The sequence below is a fragment of the Megalops cyprinoides genome, chromosome 8, assembly GCF_013368585.1.
Source record: "Megalops cyprinoides isolate fMegCyp1 chromosome 8, fMegCyp1.pri, whole genome shotgun sequence".
Taxonomy (NCBI): Eukaryota; Metazoa; Chordata; class Actinopteri; order Elopiformes; family Megalopidae; genus Megalops; species Megalops cyprinoides.
The window spans coordinates 22,526,116-22,543,570 of NC_050590.1; the positions used below are offsets into that span (position 1 = coordinate 22,526,116).

At 38.4% G+C, this 17,455-nt stretch overlaps 2 protein-coding genes across 7 annotated transcripts; both read right to left on the bottom strand.

The window, feature by feature from the left end:
* Positions 1-2,307: 2,307 nt before the first annotated feature.
* Positions 2,308-4,022, bottom strand: si:dkey-23n7.10 (SPRY domain-containing SOCS box protein 3). Its single transcript, XM_036535872.1, has 3 exons — positions 3,848-4,022; positions 3,271-3,461; positions 2,308-2,789 (listed from the first exon to the last, which is right to left on the bottom strand). The coding sequence occupies exons 1-3, from the start codon at positions 3,912-3,914 to the stop codon at positions 2,562-2,564; spliced, it is 486 nt and encodes a 161-aa protein (XP_036391765.1). The 5' UTR covers positions 3,915-4,022; the 3' UTR covers positions 2,308-2,561.
* A 2,206-nt stretch (positions 4,023-6,228) lies between these two features.
* On the bottom strand, positions 6,229-17,272 carry atg13 (ATG13 autophagy related 13 homolog (S. cerevisiae)). 6 transcript variants are annotated; one of them, XM_036534860.1, is made up of 18 exons: positions 17,122-17,272; positions 16,406-16,486; positions 16,201-16,281; positions 15,980-16,099; positions 15,441-15,487; positions 15,030-15,170; positions 14,710-14,750; positions 14,370-14,466; positions 13,627-13,725; positions 12,738-12,831; positions 12,121-12,219; positions 11,595-11,660; positions 11,033-11,178; positions 10,591-10,708; positions 10,177-10,254; positions 8,975-9,088; positions 7,625-7,753; positions 6,229-7,097 (listed from the first exon to the last, which is right to left on the bottom strand). In XM_036534860.1, exons 2-18 carry the CDS (start codon positions 16,472-16,474, stop codon positions 7,020-7,022), a joined length of 1,617 nt encoding a protein of 538 aa, XP_036390753.1. In that variant the 5' UTR covers positions 16,475-16,486; positions 17,122-17,272; the 3' UTR covers positions 6,229-7,019. The 6 variants fall into 6 exon arrangements, with proteins under 6 accessions (XP_036390753.1, XP_036390752.1, XP_036390754.1 ...); XM_036534859.1 differs by having other exon boundaries at positions 11,595-11,687; XM_036534861.1 differs by lacking the exon at positions 11,595-11,660.
* Between the last annotated feature and the right edge of the window lie 183 nt (positions 17,273-17,455).

Below are 17,455 nucleotides of genomic sequence, written 5' to 3' on the forward strand. Positions count from 1 at the left end.
GCTGTGTTTTTTTCAGTGGAGATTATGGCTTGCAGCGCAGGGATGCCTCCAGATGAGATATTGTATTTGAAGCTATTCAACAGGGGGCACTAAAACCTAAAAAAACTGAGTTCTGTTGGAGACTGTTTGGTTTCATTGGATTGTTTAATGTACACACCAATACCCTTAATGTGTGCCACTTGCTTTGTTTTTTGTGTCCTGACTATTTTCCTTGTGTTGCCTTATGAGATGTGATAATCTCTAGTCTTATTTTTTAGGTCAGGTATCAGCTGAAGTGTTGCTCATATTTGGACTATTAATTGTTTATTAAGGTAACTGTCTCATTTCCATTAACAAGAGGTGCCCTGAACCATACTCACCTGAAAATCAAAGATAGAGACCTTTTAGACCAAGCTACAAGCTACGTACAGTTCAGCCATCACTAAATAAGAGACGGATAGTGGACTACACTCGCTAATCGCCAAAGCTTGCTATATACATCCCTAGCAAAAATTCTAAAAGATCATGTACATTTCCACAAAATTATAAATGTAAAACATAATTTTCAGCCATGTGCTTGGGAAACTAACCCTATCACAGCATGCAACTGTCAACCAAACATCACAAAAACTGGTTTTACTGAATTTCCAAAATGGTTTTTAATACTCAGTGTGTGATGGTATTACTAGTTAACACAAAATGGAAACCTTGGCCTTTTAAGTTAGGAATTTTGAAGCCTCCCTGTAGGATGTGTTGTTTATCATGAGGTGTTGCAGTGGCTACTCCTTTCCTGCCTTGAGAACCTGTGCCCAGTTTGAATTAGTGATGTTTTTTTTTTCTTCTTCATTTAAACTGTACTAGCAACATTAAAGGGTAGAGACAGAAAACTATATACAGAAGATACTTTTTTTGCTTCCTACTTTAAAGTAACACAACTTTGGTTCCATAATTCTAAAGCTATCTTTCTGAGTAGGGAATTTTTCCAAGACAAAGTTTAGGCAAAATGGACATGTCCAGATGGCCCACTAGAACCCTGACAACTCCCAAGTGTTTGTGTGCCTTATTCTGATACATGTAACTTAGCTGTCAACCTTTATAGTGATCTGAATATCTTACCATGCCATTTTGATTGTGCCACATTTGCATCAAAATTTGTTTTCCGGATCTGTAATTTCCCTGTGCTGTATTTACCCGAAAGGTAAACACTATTTCCCAGGCTACCACAGGATGAATATTTTACTGTAATACCTTGTTTTTCCAAGACTGACCTTTTATATTGACTATTGTGAATACAAAGTGCAATAAACCCTACACCTGGATGTTAGCATTTTTCTTGTTATGTGTATTCTTTGACAATTTATAATTGTGAGACAATTTATAATGTCTGATATGCAGGTGCTAAATTTATCAACCTAGAATAAATTCAAGTATTAGGGGATTTTTTAATGCATATAATGTGTTCCCTTATTACACTAAAAGCACAAGCCTAATGAGTGAGATCCATCAAAATACTGCTATACTTTACTGTACTACTGTAGTGCAAAGTCAAAATAACTTTTGTTATTATCTATATGGTTAATGTCAAGGTTTATGCCTCTGTGATAATGGTCTGCTACACTCAGTGATGGACTTGATGGACTTGTCTTTTAGCTGGACCAATTCAGACATCCTACAGATTTGTATACCATTTTTCTCCCTACAAACAAAAATATAAAAAGTAATAGTTTTCCAAAATGTTGCTTTATTTCCTTTGCAAAATAAATTAACAAAGGATATGAACCGCTTCTCATATAAAAATGCAAAAACATCCCTTTATAATGTATATCAAACTAAGACCAGGAAGAATAATGATGTACAGTGGCAGAGAGTGACCTTTCACAATTATAAGTACAGAAATAATGTTCTCTCAAACATGCTTTTTGGTCATAAATGTTGTCTGTACAATATTTCCCTCTGGAGCTGTCAGTTACGGTTTCTCTTGGGACATCGATGTCACCCTTACTCCTGCAACAATAATGCCTAATTCCCATTAGCCTTTCTTAATGGAAGCTTGCCTTATGGAGATTACCAATGAAAGCAGTAATGGTACCCAGGCATATGCACTGGGTCTTGCCTCTCACTGTGAGAGAATCTGCGTTTCATTTGTATTGCAATAAGACCTGCACGTGGGCCATATGGCCTACCAACAGAGAGAAAAATAAATGTATATATAAACATTCTGTACAAATATGTAATATATATGAGTGAGTGATTTGTTTTTTTTACCTGTATCTTCCCTTTTCTCCACTATACTGTAGAGTATTTTGAATGATGCAAAATATTGCTGTTCATATGGAATGCTATGACAGATTCCATCATGCATGTCACAGTAAGGGCTGGTTGGAATGGTTTGTTATTTTGTAGCAGCAAGTTAGGCTAGCCTATATCCAGGACCACATACCCAGCTTACATTCTGCCTTGCTGAAAGGTACAACATTCCTCATTGAGGTACAAACCAGTAGCCCGTTGGATGCAAATTCGATTTCACAATGTTGTACTGCTGCCCCATTATCAGTTTGCCTAGGCAGATACTGATTATGGCACTAGCTGCATTCACAGCAGTTTTGGTTGTGCATAAAGTGAGTCTTCAGTTGGTCCCGCAGGGTGGTGGGCAAGGGGATGGCATTGAGGGGGATGCAAGGATCCAGGCTGTTGGCAATGGTGTGGAGGCAATGTTCCCGCAGCGAGGCAAGGCGAGATGTACGCAGTCCCAGCAGCACCTCTGTCTCCGGGGCGGTGGAGCTTACCAAAGGATACAGGGGGACACCCACCTAGAACAAGCCAGAGAGACATGGCTAGGTGTTCAAATCAGTAATGTGCTCAGTGTCAACACAAACCATGTGAGCTAATTGCTTCATTACCAACTGATGGATTTAAATCAATCACAGCACACAGAAAACTGCTGTGACTAGTGCAAATCAATACGGAATCTATTCACCCAAATTATCCTTGAGGAATCTGTTTGCTCAGATGATTTTGTCACATTCCACTTGCTCTTATTAATACATGTAAACAAAAAGTCAATTTTACTCTTTTAGAAGTTAGAAGAGTAAAATATATTCTAAAACACTGCCTGCTGAAAAGGCAGCTCTTCTGTGAATGGTGACAGATATAAATAATGCATAGCCATTTTTTTTCTTTAACCTGCGTTGAAGTCCAAAGTCCTCACCAGGTGTTTGACCAACAGTTCATGTGCATGCACTAATGATTTTCACAGCTTTAGCTGGGATACTGTTGCTCTATGCCCCTCACCTTATCCAGACCAGAGAAAGCCAGTCCTAGGCTGATGCCATTTTTGTAGAACCTCAGTGTCCCTGCATGCAGGTTCAGCAGCACTCCAATGACGGTCATCTTGTCGTAAAAGGGCTCTGTGTACTTTCTGCTTTTCCCACCATGCCAGAGAGAGCCTTTGTATGACAGGCCCCAGCTCTCTCTATCCATCCCTGTGGATATACAGCACACCACTTGCTGAGGATGCAAACCACAATACAACACCTTTTATTAAGACAGACTGATATAGTCAGTGCACTATAGTAAGATAATACTCCAGTGTTTTACAGCATATCCCATGGGGATATGGGTATAGGGAACCCAAACGCAGAGGGACTGGAGTGGCACGATTATCATCAAAATGTGAAATCAACTACATAAATAAATATGGCTTAATATAACAAGCTGAAACAATACTTTTCTATACTTCGAGTGTTAGTGATTTCCAAATGCCCAAATCCTGGTTGACTCCTCTCTTGCTGAACCAGACCTCATCTATTTAATCTGTAATAAGAAGGGACTACATTGGAAGACAACAAGCTGGGTGGCTTTTGCTTACCGAGCAGGTTGATGAACTGGAAATCCCCAGTGTGCAGTAAAGCCTTATTTGTCCCTAAGCCCACCATGACTGAGGTTCCGTATGGAGGCTCTGAAAATTCAATCTCCCAGTAGTGCTCTCCATGAGTGAAACCTTCCAATACAGCCAAATTGTAGTGTTAAATACAACTTGACCCAGAGAGGCCACACTCCCATGTGTTAAGATACACTCATTTCCCCACTTCCAAAACATGAATGAACATGACCCTTCCCCACACTCCAGGTCCTTTTAGGAGGGTGGCATGCTGATTGTTGGACTGGTTTTTCTAGACTTAGGCCTGACAGGATAACACCCCCAACTGCTCATACAATCAAGACCAACACCTTGCTTTTAGCATCTTTTTTATTTTAGCGTCCAAATTATGTACCTTCTTTTCAAAGCAAAAATTAATCCAGTTCTTTTTGTAAGTGACAGCTTTTGAGTTCTCCACATGAAACTATTGTACTGGACCAAAACATAATGTGATAAAAATTGTATCTAATAATATACTAATGATACTCTGTGTCAGAAATAAGACATATAGCCAATTCATCCCCTGTGATAATTCCCTCTCAGAAGTCTAATACAACTGATATATGTCTTTTTCTTTACCTTTGGTTCCCCGCACCCCAGCAGTGCCCTCACTCTCCAGAAGTACATTAGTATGGAAGTACACAGCCTGTCGGCAAGGTGACAGCTGGGCGGCTGGAGACTTGCTATTGACATCCCATTCCCAATTTTCCCATGTATGGCCACCATACAGAGACACGGGGACGGCAGCCATTCTTCAGTTTTTAATAAGTTAAAAAAAGAACAGAATGAACTAAAAATATATTAAAGGGTATCCAATTTATACAGGACACATACTATAATGGTACACGTTAAGGCACCAAATTAATAATGACATAACGTCACTCTAAAAGATAATAGTCAAATTGCTTGCAGTTTGGCACTAAACTCAATCAGACGGCAAAAGACTCTTGAAGGCATTCCACACACAAGTAGGACACAAGTCACGGGAAGGGGTAAGGGTCTCACTGAGGAACGCACGAGAGTACACTAGCACGAAGGATAAAAACCTGCTGCCGGTGCTGACACACCAAAACAATTGCAAAATGTCGTGCGAGCTTTATGTATCGCAATCTGTTTGCTAAACATACGAATATTTGTCCGGTAAATTGAATAAACTCAACAACGGTAAAAAGGGTATTTATATTCATGCATAGTCAAATTAAACATTTTTTCATCCTCAACATAAAGAAATGCAGTTATATGACTAAAACCACATCTTTACAACTCATGTTTACAATTTCACGTGTCTAGCAGCGATTCACGTGTAGGTTATATAATAAAAATGAATATATAATGTATATGATATAGAAATATTTATATATTGTGTATCTAACGTTATATTAGCTATGGTGGTCGGCGCTCGATGTTACATACAAATAATCAAAGAATAACTCTTACGAATGAATCAATTATTTCGTTTCTTTACCTGCGCATGCATCAAAGTCACGTTGTTAGCAGGAATGTTTTCCCTGGTCTGCCACTCTGAGATATTAAATGAACGTTAACAAATGACAGTTCCAAGAGCAGTCGTCTAAATACTGACCATCACTCATGCCCCTGGTCACACGAAATACGCGTCAATATCTGGACATTCCAGCAGTCTTTGGTTAACTTTTTTTTTTTTTTTTAAACATGTGGATTACCTACCTAATATGGATTGGGTGGGTGTGCTTCCGTTCATATGTTACTCCGCAGTCACGTTGTAGCTCACCGTGTTACTCTTGACAGTGTGTAGCTTTTCGTCAATAGGTTGCGTTCTACGTTTTTCTAGTATGCTTTTCAAAGCGTCATGGTCTTTTGAAAGAGAACCCTCTGGCAAATATTTCGCGTTGATATGTCGACTCTCTTCTAATGCAAGCATGGTGGATCGATTTAAAACAAACGAGTTTAGCAAAACTTGCCATTACCAACTCATTTGTATTTATCACTATTGTAATATATATATATATATATATATATATATATATATATATATATATATATATATATATATATATATATATATATAAATTGTATTTATAATAATTTATAAGCAACACAAGATATCTAACATATTTTGAAAGAGTGTCTGAGGGAAAAAAGCAAGTGTCTGAGGAAAAAAAAGTTTTTAAACACAAAAAAAATGAGTTTAGTTTATTACACAACATAACCATGCAATATTAAGAATCCCTAGGCACATGGTTGTATAATTAGTGTATACAGAGGAAGTGCAAAATAAAACCATCTCAGAGATAACAAATACTCATAATTATAGTAAAACCTATTTGTGTATTATGATCTGACCCAATTAATTAACAGTAATGCCTATAACTGTATTTTTAGTCTCTAAAATGGTGACATAGTGATTTTTGTCCTTAAACTAGTTTGAAGCAGAGATAAGAATAGCTCGATGCAGAAGGTCAGATTTTAAAAGCACTTCCCAGACTGGCCATATGACTTTTGGTGTGAGGTTCCCAATAGTAACCAAAAGCATCACTTATGGCCATAAAATGATCATATCACCCTCCATTAGCCTTTTTCTACATTTTGACTTCTCTTATATCCAAAACATGACTGTCCCTGCCTCTGTTACAGATAAAAACACTTTGAATGTCACAAGCTAGGAGAAATAAATCTGTCACTACTTCAACAATGGATTGCATGTGTCACTGTTATCTTGGTTTAATTACATAACAGTGAGGTGAGTTAGACCTGATATTTACATTAGTCCTCACTGCTGGGATTCTGGTATTATATTGGTACAATGAAAGATGTCTTCTCTGCTACTACCAGACGGGACCCTATATGGAGATTATCTACATTATGTTGCCAGATTGCTCGAAGTCCAGCAAAATGAGACAGTTCTTGAGACTTTTTTTTGACCTTACACTGATAGCTCTGATCAGATCATTTCAATCTCACATTTAAGAACTGACACTTATGGGGCCTGAAAATTTAGAGACGAAATTGGTTACAGCATTTAAGTGTATGTGCCCCCACCCGTATTGTTTTAAAAAAAGGCAGACAGACAGACTTTGGTTGATAGATTAGGTTGGAGTTTTTTGGTGTATGGTGGATAGAGCCAGTTCCTTTTATCATGATCCTATTGCAAGGTGTCGACAAATGCATCAAACTCGTCAATGTTCTTCTCATACACAGCCAGTTTCTCCGGTAAGGAGTCCTAGTGAGAAAAAAACACGTTAAAATAATCAATATCAAATATTATATAAGAATTACAGTCTGACACCAGGGGGTTCTTGCAAAATGGCCTTTACTTTCACGATTAAATAATCTGTGCATCTGATTTTTAATCTGGCATTTGTTCAGAGCTCTAATCAGTGGCTTGTTCTCTGTACTTTTCTCCCCTTCCCCACTTCTCACAAAACAGAAGAGTAAGATTCTTCTCCTCTCTTAATGTCACATTACTTCATGTGTACCCTTATTTCAGTTAACATTCAATGTGACATAAGAGAGCTGTAGTTTTAAAGCCTGGACCTGGAATATACTGTATCCACCACTTTTCATTATATCTAGTCTATGTATTGTTTTAACTGGGGTGATGATATTCAGAAGAGAATGACAATGTCAACTAACATTCTAATTGAAGGATTTCTGGCTAATCAATCACTGTGGTACAACAAACATCACTGCAACTCAAAGTAAAAAGTATGATCTCCCTACACACCTCTTTTTAGCTTTTACACTTACCAAGTCCTCAGCCATAGACTGTGAGCTAATGTCAATGGACAGACTGGCAAGTTGTGGGGGATTCTGGAACTCTCTGTAGAATGTGCCCAGATCCATTGGAAGGAGGTCATCCTTGGAAAAGGCAGGCTTCTGAAACAGATATACCAGTTTGGATCAGGGCACACACAACAAACAGACCTCATCTGGAATCAACACTTAATAACAGAAGGTATGCTTTAAACAGCAGTCACCATGACCTTCCTTTTGTCCAAAAAAGCAGGAAAAAATCATGTTGTGGCCTGCAATAAAAGAGGTTCCTTGATATCCTGAATGTAATTCCACAGTGGAAGAGCATGAGAACAATGTAGGTGAGTATAAGAATAGGCCCTACCGTATTGTGACTGAACTACTTGCACAAACTACTAGTGATCAATTGGCTGACCGACAAATTTTCTAGAAATTCACATCTAGAAACACAAAACATGCATAGCAAATTCTACATTCTAAACTGTTGTATACTCAGTGAGATATGAGGTCATATTGAGTTTGAAATCAACTCCCTTACATCTCTGCTTCCTTATCTTCTCAGACATTATTTAAAATGTGCACAATTACTGTTACGTCTTGCAAATCATTTTAAAAGAGAGTGTTTTCCTTACTATGATTGGTTTAATCTGGCCTCATTAGCTTTGTTGTGATGATCTTTGGTGTTGTTGCTTTGATTTACCATTGGCATATTGATTAAAAACATGAGAAGAAAACTCTTTCCTAAACACACATCATAGTCAGGCCTAATCAGACGGTAAAAAGCCACCAGTCTCCCCCCCCCCGACATACTTACAGTGCTCTAAAATGTCACCACAGGTATACAAGTTAAAATTAATAACAGGAATTGTGAATAATTGCCTCGGATTTCAGTAAGGCCATTAACACCATTTCACTGTTGAAGGTAACATGCTGAAACACTTGCAACCTCATCTTTCCATGAAAAGTTGTATGCAGCTCTTTGATTGTATTATGACTGTAAGTAAAATACCACTAGATCAAAATCTTAAGATAAATTCTTGAGGTTGAATCTTAAGCCCATTTTTATAACAGTTGTTAATTTCAATCAAATGATTGATCAATATTAACTTGATTGATTGATTGATATTGACGAAAGATTTTAATTCATAATTCAACCCATTATTGGCTCCTTAATTATTACCAGTATAACATCTCTTTTAGCAAAGTCTTCTTTTCATTTTTCCTTTCTTGTTGGTATTTAAATGTTGACAGATCATGCTCCTAACTTATGTGTCCTCGCATTAAATAACCAGTTTTATTGATTATAGCAAATATTGCAGTTTTGATTTATGAGAGGGAGCTTACAAAGTCGATCATGACAAAGTCATTCTGTGTTTGTCCTCCACTGTCCACAGAGCCTTGGGAATTCAGGCTGCCCTGTAGGGGTGAAGCCATGATGGGGGAATCTGGGGGGTGGACCTGCATAGACACAGTGACATTAGTGTTATTATTATCATCATTATTATTCCTCCAGCTACTACTGCTGTAATTATCAACAACAGGGATGGATAAAGCTCTCCCAGTGCATAGCAGTTTGAACTACTCAAGGCTGTACCAGAGGCAGGTAATTGTCCTGTGTGGAAGTTGCCTGCTGGCTCAAAGTGCTATGCATTGTGAACGCAGCTTCTTGCATGCATCAGACATTATTTAAATTACTTGTCTTACTGTCCATGCTTCAGTGACATATATGTACAATGTTAAAGGAAAAACAAAATAAAATGTATTTAGAATAAACTGTCCTGTATGTTTAAAAGAAATAACAGTTGCACCTGGTGTGACATGAAAAGAACTTCAACTTCAATTAAAGACAGCTACATATATAATGAAATGACTTGACTAATCAAGCACCTTAAATCTAGTAGTAACCTGTTCCAACAGCTCTGAGGAGATTTGCCTGAAACCCATTCATTCACAAGACTCATAAGTAATGCATTCCTTTTTAGTCTGGTATATGGACCACTGAAGCTGCTACAGAGTGGTACATGTTTTTATGTACTTGTTTTATATGCTCATACATCAAACTGTCTCTATAATTCTCAGAACCTTTGAAAAAGAAGACATAAATGACAAGACAAGACAAATTTTCATACCCCAATCAACTGAGCTGTATTACATGAACATGTTGTTTGTGGATTGGCCACCAGGGGGCCCCATACTTCAAAATTTGGTAGTTTTAGGACTGCTGTGATCAGAGCCCACACTGATCATGCCAAAGACATAGTATCAGATACGGTTTTTCAAACAGTATCATGAAGGATTTTTAGAGGAATATTAGTTGTAGAATGGTCCTACACATTACAAGAAATGGGTGAATATGTGGAAGGAACGGACACCAATATTGTTCCATCAAGACTGTTGTTTAAATGGAAATTAAAATGTTACTCTTTACTCACATAAGATGCTGTAATTCTCAAATCAAGAGGCAGAACTGTGTTCAGGTTTACGCAGAAAGCCTCATAGGAAAGGATAAATTTGTAAAAAAGAAACCGCGCTTTCAAATGGCTCACCATAGGGTCATTCTCTTCCAGGTCAAACACCTTGGGAGCAAATGCAGCAAAAGGCAAATCCAGACTGGCTGTGGTCACCTGAATCAAGTACAGAGAGATTTCACAAAAGGCAGAGACCATTTCCAGTGAGAAGCAAGATCTACCCTAATTTTTAAAAAATGTATCCTTGAGCTGTTATATGACTCTCACTGCAAATGTCTTCACAATAATTAATATCCATTTATTAGGAGGATGCCCTAAAGTAAACCATTGTGACTTACAGAGCAGAGATTTTGCAGGCATAATAACTATTTCAAACAGTGATGGGCCTGTGATGAATGTAAATAGGCCTTTGCCATGGTGCAGCAGTGGCATGGGATAGACAGATGTGTCACCTGTCCCGCTAAACTGGGAGGTTTGGCAGATGACTCCAACCTGTGTGGCAGGCTTGTTGACGAAGGCACCCACTTTCCTGGTGAAGGTCGTTTCCACGACATCAGAGGGGGACACACTCTTCACCTCACTGCTTCGTGACAAGGTCTCTGTGTCATCACTAATGTGGCCGAGGATGATCAAAATATGTATTCAGATCATAGGAATATGCAAGGCATCTACGCTGCAGGCTATTTCTTTGCATTTTTGGAGATCTGAAAACCTTGAGAAATTTCTGTTCTTTTGGCAGTGTTGAATAGAGAGCTGTGTCTGCTGAGGATTATTATTATCTTATCTTTACCTGCATCGCCTTCAAAATTAAACAGCTGACATCCAGGTCCAATCACGGATATATAGCCAAAATATGCTTTGCATTTATGACCTCTACAATCTGAAAAATGACAGAGCCAGTGGTATATTTAGTAGCTGCTGTGGTGATACCCACCTGCTGGCGGGTGTGGCTGGGATGTGTTGGGCGGAGTCTGCAGGGGGACAGGCGGATCCACGTGCGCCATGTTCTGCTTGGGCACCCTGACATGGTTGTACAGGCATCTGGGGGGGGACTCCACCCTCTTTTCCTGGGATCACCATCTGGAGAGAACACATTATCAACCTGTTACCTAAGTGTGCTAATTGTGCTGCTCACCACCACCAAACAAAACTGCTTCTGACACCAGTTCTGACACCAAAGGTCAGGGTCAATGCAAAGCAAATACCTTTCACAAGACAGACACATAGACTCTCACAGCAAGAAAGATTCTATCAGAAGCTTTATTCTATTTGCAAATTACCAGCTCCTTGCCATTAGTAATTTTGATTTCATCTCAAACTTGGCCTTACATATAAATAGAAATGCTGAATTTTGTACCAGGAATGTATTTTGAGAAAGACAGTTTAAATATTGACTGCCTGAAATTTAATGAACAGAGGTTCTTCTAGCAAGTAATGCAAGTGAGACTGGTATGCTTAACTCTTCTGAGCCTTGCTTAGTCCCTGAAACTAGTTACCTGGTGAGGATGAGCAGTATTAAAAGCAACAGGGTGGCAGAGATCGCCTAGTCCAAGCACAGGGGGCTGACAAGAGAGACGAGAGTTGTAGAGCTGAGAATGACAGCAAAGAGACACAAGAAACCAGAGCTAAAGGACAGAAAAGAAGAGAAAGGGAGTTTGAAGGTACAGTGGATGCAAAGGGGGCTGAAAGCATAGATAAACTTAGACTTACCTCAACCTTACAAAATAGTAGATGCCTGCTTTCAGAGTGCTCATTAGCTGGGGGGTGGGGTTGCGGCAAAAAAGCAACAGCAAAAAAATAGAACCATGGGAGCGAATGACTTTGCGTTAGGATTCTCAGCAGCAAAAAGGTAAAAAGTGGGTTCTCAAATGTATGTAAATATTGTTTCAAATAAATGTCATTGGTTAACAGCTTTATTTATTTACTTCTATTCCTTTTTAACAGGTAATAGAAGGTAAGTGCAAGTTTTTGTGGTAAAATCCAGACTTTTTGTGAGGAAGTCTGTCCATAAACCGAACTCACTTGATGTGAAAAGCCCAGGCCCATCATGGGGACCTTCAGAGTGTCCATCACTGCAGGTTTAGGCGTCTTAAAATTTGCCTTACTTACAGTGCACACACACTATACACAGAGACATACAGACATAGAGAGGGGACGAAAAAGAGAAAGGAAAGGATCGCTTATGAAAACAAGAAAATAAAGAGGACAAATGCAATATGGTGGCTTGGTACTTATGATATTTCCGTTTACATTTTAGCTTCCTTACATTGGTACATTATGTTTCTGGACAGATTAACACAATCCTCAGTCATACCTTAATCAAGGACAATATTGAAAATGACACTCACACACTAACTTAACTGTACATAACTGTACTATTGTAACTTTACTATTTTTTACATTAAAATGTTGAAATTAGCACATACTCTATCAATATACCTCTGAGCCAATACCACTGGTCCACATACTCAGCAAAACAGTTTCCTATGGAGAGGCTATTGAGCAGAACATCTCACCAATTTTGTACTGACACACATGTCTGTAGAATATAACATGGAAGACTGACTCTAATCTCACAATGCACACGGACGATTGCACAGCGCCTATATGGAAGTGGGCTCCACCTTGTCATGGCTCACCTGTGATGGGGGTGAGGTAGAGAAGGAGGTGGTGCACACTTCCTGGGAGTCCTCCACTCCAGCGTACGCTACTCCCTCATCCTCGCCTGATGCCCTAAAACATGGGGAGAGGAGCCATGCTATTCAGCCCATAACTGGAACTGTTCCCACACAACCATGCCCTATTCTCTGCTTTACCCTTTTGATTTGGCAAATTCATTAAAAAAATTCTCAAATAAACATTAACATGTATAAAACTACAAAACACACTTTAAGTTAAGATTGCAATGATTCACTTGGGTTGTGTGTCATTAACATAAAACATATACATGACTAGCTATGCCTTTGTTTCTCATGAAAACTACAGTTCACTGTATATTCAAGGACACACTGTTATCTGTTTGTGAAAAAGACAGCAAAATATATTAGTAAGTGTGCATGAAAAGTGAAGTGCACCCATACACAAATCCATATCATGTTCTCACAATTCTAATCATTTGCTCATTGTCCTATTAAGAAAAGTAACACTCTGCACTGTGAATACAAACAAATTAAGTACTGTTTGCCACTAACATGCACTAACACTAACTGTTTTTTTCCTGAAATAAAACAAAAAAATTATTTTTTTCCCTACACATTATGTTTGCATGAAAACATTGTAAATAAAAGACATGGTTTAGATCTTGATGTAAAAGTGTTTTAGTGGCCCAACAGGTAAGTAATAATGCCAAAGTAGTACCATTACTACTGCACATTCTTAAGATTAAAAACTGAATAAAAAACACATGCAAATAAACACAAAGTGAAAAAGTACCAAATTACAATTATACAAAACATACACAAATAAGTTCCATTTGAACGCTCATATGTACATATCGAAATATAAATGGTAACATCTGTTTCCTCTCACCTGTAATTACATGGGTGCATGTTTCCTGTGTTTGTAAAGGGATGTTCAACAAAGTGATCAATAATGATTCCCATGATGGGGGCCGTCCTCTCAAACCGCCTGTGAATCACAATATTAGCAAACAACAAAACAGGATTACTGCAGATATGTGGAATCTGTGTAAAAAAAAACTAATGCAATGGATTTAACCATTTTTGACTATCATATTCCCTCTTTCAATAGTGGTGATTCTGAGCACTCTCATGCTGCACTGAATGTAACAAAACTAACTTGAGCGAACTAACATGATATTGCAACTGCACTTTGTATGACTTTAACTTCAGGTCTGTTTCCTTACTATTTTCACACTCCCTCATTCCATTTTAAAAGTCTTTTTTTCACCTCACCCTCTAATCCAGTTCACTTCATGACTCTGCTCCATTCTGACTGATGTCTGCTGCTGAGGGACAAGTTAAAAAAGGCCACCTGTCTGCAAATCTGTCAATGCAGGACTAGAGATAAGAGCACACAGGCACCACGTGATAGCTGGGGCTTCTAATGCATTCAGAAAAGCTCAAATCAAGGTGTTTACATAAACTGTTGTCGGCCCATAAAAACAAGTATCCTGACACCACATTTGTTAAGTACTGTTCAGTACCAAGAGAAAAATATGCTTCCTACAGCTAATAGTACATAAGTTAAAAGTAATACTGAGGTTTGCATAGTCATTTCTCACTGAAGCACTCCAAGGTTAATATCCATACCTTGTGGACATGAAGGCCAGGTTTGTTCGGTAAGCACAGGATAGGGTTATTGTGCCAACAGGAGTCCCTACTACCCCCACTCGCACGGTTTGGAAGCCTTAGACAAATATTTAGGTCAGAACATTACAGGTAGTAGAAAAAAACTCAGCAGAGTGAAATATATACAGATCCTTTTCACTTTGTGTCAAATCATTACCTACACAACACCAGCACTGACTGTCTGGGCTTGACCTATTGTAAAGTAGAGTTAAACTCAGGACAATCAGCTGGACTGATCCGCCTGACTGGTTTGTGTCATACAGGTGACAAATACATCTACAGCTTTACACATAAAACATACCTTCTCCAAGTCCAGAAAGCTGCACTTCCCCAAAATATATCCTGAATGAGAAGACAGTATTCAGTGTATTGTGAATAGCCAACTTGAATTAACTGTGAATTCCCTTTATAAGAATTAAATGTTTCTATTAGATTTAACTTTTATAAGTAGCTGATTCAAAAGTGAAGCATGTTTTATGTTTTGAACAGTTAAAATATGCTAATACAATTTGATCACTGATTCTTTCAACAGTAGTTTTTCATAAGCAGACTGAACTGCGAAAAACATTCTTTTGTTCCAAGGCATATACTGTTGCTCTTTGAACATCTGAGTAAATATACCTGTACAGTATTACGTAGTCATGGCCTTGCTTCCGAGATAGCTTATAGGCTGGGGTCACCCTTGTGATAGCAAGCAGGGATTTGAGTAGTATTGACAGTCGATTGTAAACGGTGTAAGACACCTTGATATCTTTGTCACACCTGAAATGCAAGAAGCATGTATCAGTAGTTTTGTGGTTTTTTGGTACAAGTGTCATTTTAACTCTGGAAGTGAAGTCATCAAATATCAAATCTTACCTCTGATACTTCATTTCTACCAGATATTTGATACAACAGCTGGTAACTTTTATATTTAGAATAAATATTAATAATTTGCATGACTGTCACAAAATCAGCTGTGGCTGAAATGGCTGAAATACTTTACCAAATTAAACACAAAAAATAAATATCAACAAAAAAGATGCAACATACTTCTCATTTATTTCCAAACACCATGCTTCCAATTCCATTGAATCTCCCTGCAAAAAAGATAATACACTTGTAAAACATAGGTATGTTTTTACAGACTTTTCTGTTGGGATTTGTGGGGTTAATACCCAACATTATTTGATCCACTGACCTCATAAACATACCTTTTGCATAATGCATTTACAGAGTAAGCCAGGGTTACACACCAGTGTCATTGATTAGACTGCATTTAGAACAGACAAAACAATAAAATATTCAAAACACAATAATGGTATACATACATTTCTGTAAAAAAAAATAAATACTTCTGTAAATTCTTCTTCTTTGCACACTAAAAGTGAAGTCACGACAGGACTTTGGATGAGTTAAAAATAGGAGCCCACACTCACATCATTTTCTTTTACTATACTTTCTTGATAATCAAATGGAATGACAGAATATGGTACAATGAGTGCAGACTCAGATTTCTGTTTCCAGTCTGAAGCTTCAACCCACACCCAAAAAGTCTATTATCTCTTTCAGGGCAGGCAGTGCACTCTCACCTCTGAAGTTTTGAGGGAGATTTCCACACACATGGACCTGCCAATGCCAGGTAGCTGCCCCGCCAATGCTTTCTTAGCCTCATGAGTCACCTCTGGGATGTCTTTTATTGCTAGATTAAACTGTGGAAATACATGGAAAGTCAGGCCATGTATATATGCTGGTGAAGACCTGCTATGTCACCATAAAATTCTGAGCCCAAAAGCGGTAGTCAGTCACCTACCCAATCGGAGCCTGTGGGTGAAGATGATGAGCGCGAGCTGATTTTTTCTCCAAGCCGAGCCTGAACAATCACTTGTACAGTCTGACCAGAAATGAAGGGCAACATTAGTGTCTGACACTGGCTGTGTAGTTCTGCTTCTTTAATCAAGGGTACGATAATTTCTTGGATTAAAATTTGTTAGAGGTACTAACTGACAGACCGGTACCTTTAAGGCGAAGAATTTGATAAATTTGTCCAAGTCCTTCTTGTCCTGCGAACTGAGGTCGCTGTCCATAATGGAAGGCGCCTGCAGGGGTGATGTGAAAAGAATACGTCACCAAACTGGCTAAATAGCTATGGATCAATAGTTATTTTAACTTTGCTGTATTGGTTCGTTGTTTTTTATCTGAAATTTGTGATATTAGCTACTCATACCTATATTACGCATACAGAAAATTTAGCTATAGTCTCATTATTCCATGACTGAAAAGACAACATAGTTTGCTGTCGGTAAGTTAGCTATGTGGGGTACATGTTGACAATTAAAGTTAGCAAGCTAGCATAGCTACCGTTCAATCAACCTGACGGTTAACTAACAAAGTTGCTCCATTACATCGGCTAATGGAGCAAATTAGCAAATGACTGCCCTCTAATTATTTGATTAGTTCGTTACCGTTCATGTACATAGTTGGATTGCTTGTTAGCTACCAGGCTAATCATGCCACAACTGCAGGGATGGTTGATAAGTTTGGCGTGCAGTTATCCGCTACGTTGCGGGTTAGGGGGGTATTTTCCCCAGACACACCAGCCGTTAGAAATCTAGCTAGCCTCTAGAATACGCATGTTAACGTTACCTAAAAGTCAGTGCTATTGCTAAAAACTAGCTTGCCAGTTCAGTGACTACTTAGCTAGCTAACCGGCACGTTACAAGCATGTACTTACTGCTCATTCGCTAGTTAGTTTAGCTAAAGAGCTTGCTATATACAAATCCTGGTAATTCAGTGATCTTGTGTTAAACTAGATTTAAGTTTAGTATGTCAAATAACGCTTCGGTTAATCGGGAGATGACAAGAATCCAACATCTCCAGCCGCCTGTCTCTCTGTTTATTTTCAGCCTATCAGATGATGAGCTGCATAACAAACTACGTTCATTTTGAATCAGTTTATTGGGAAAACCGCTTTCGTTACATTCCGTGTATTCAGGAATTACATTAACATGGATATGCGACATGTTATACATACAATGGTTAAATAGAGCCAATTCACGTTGTTCATT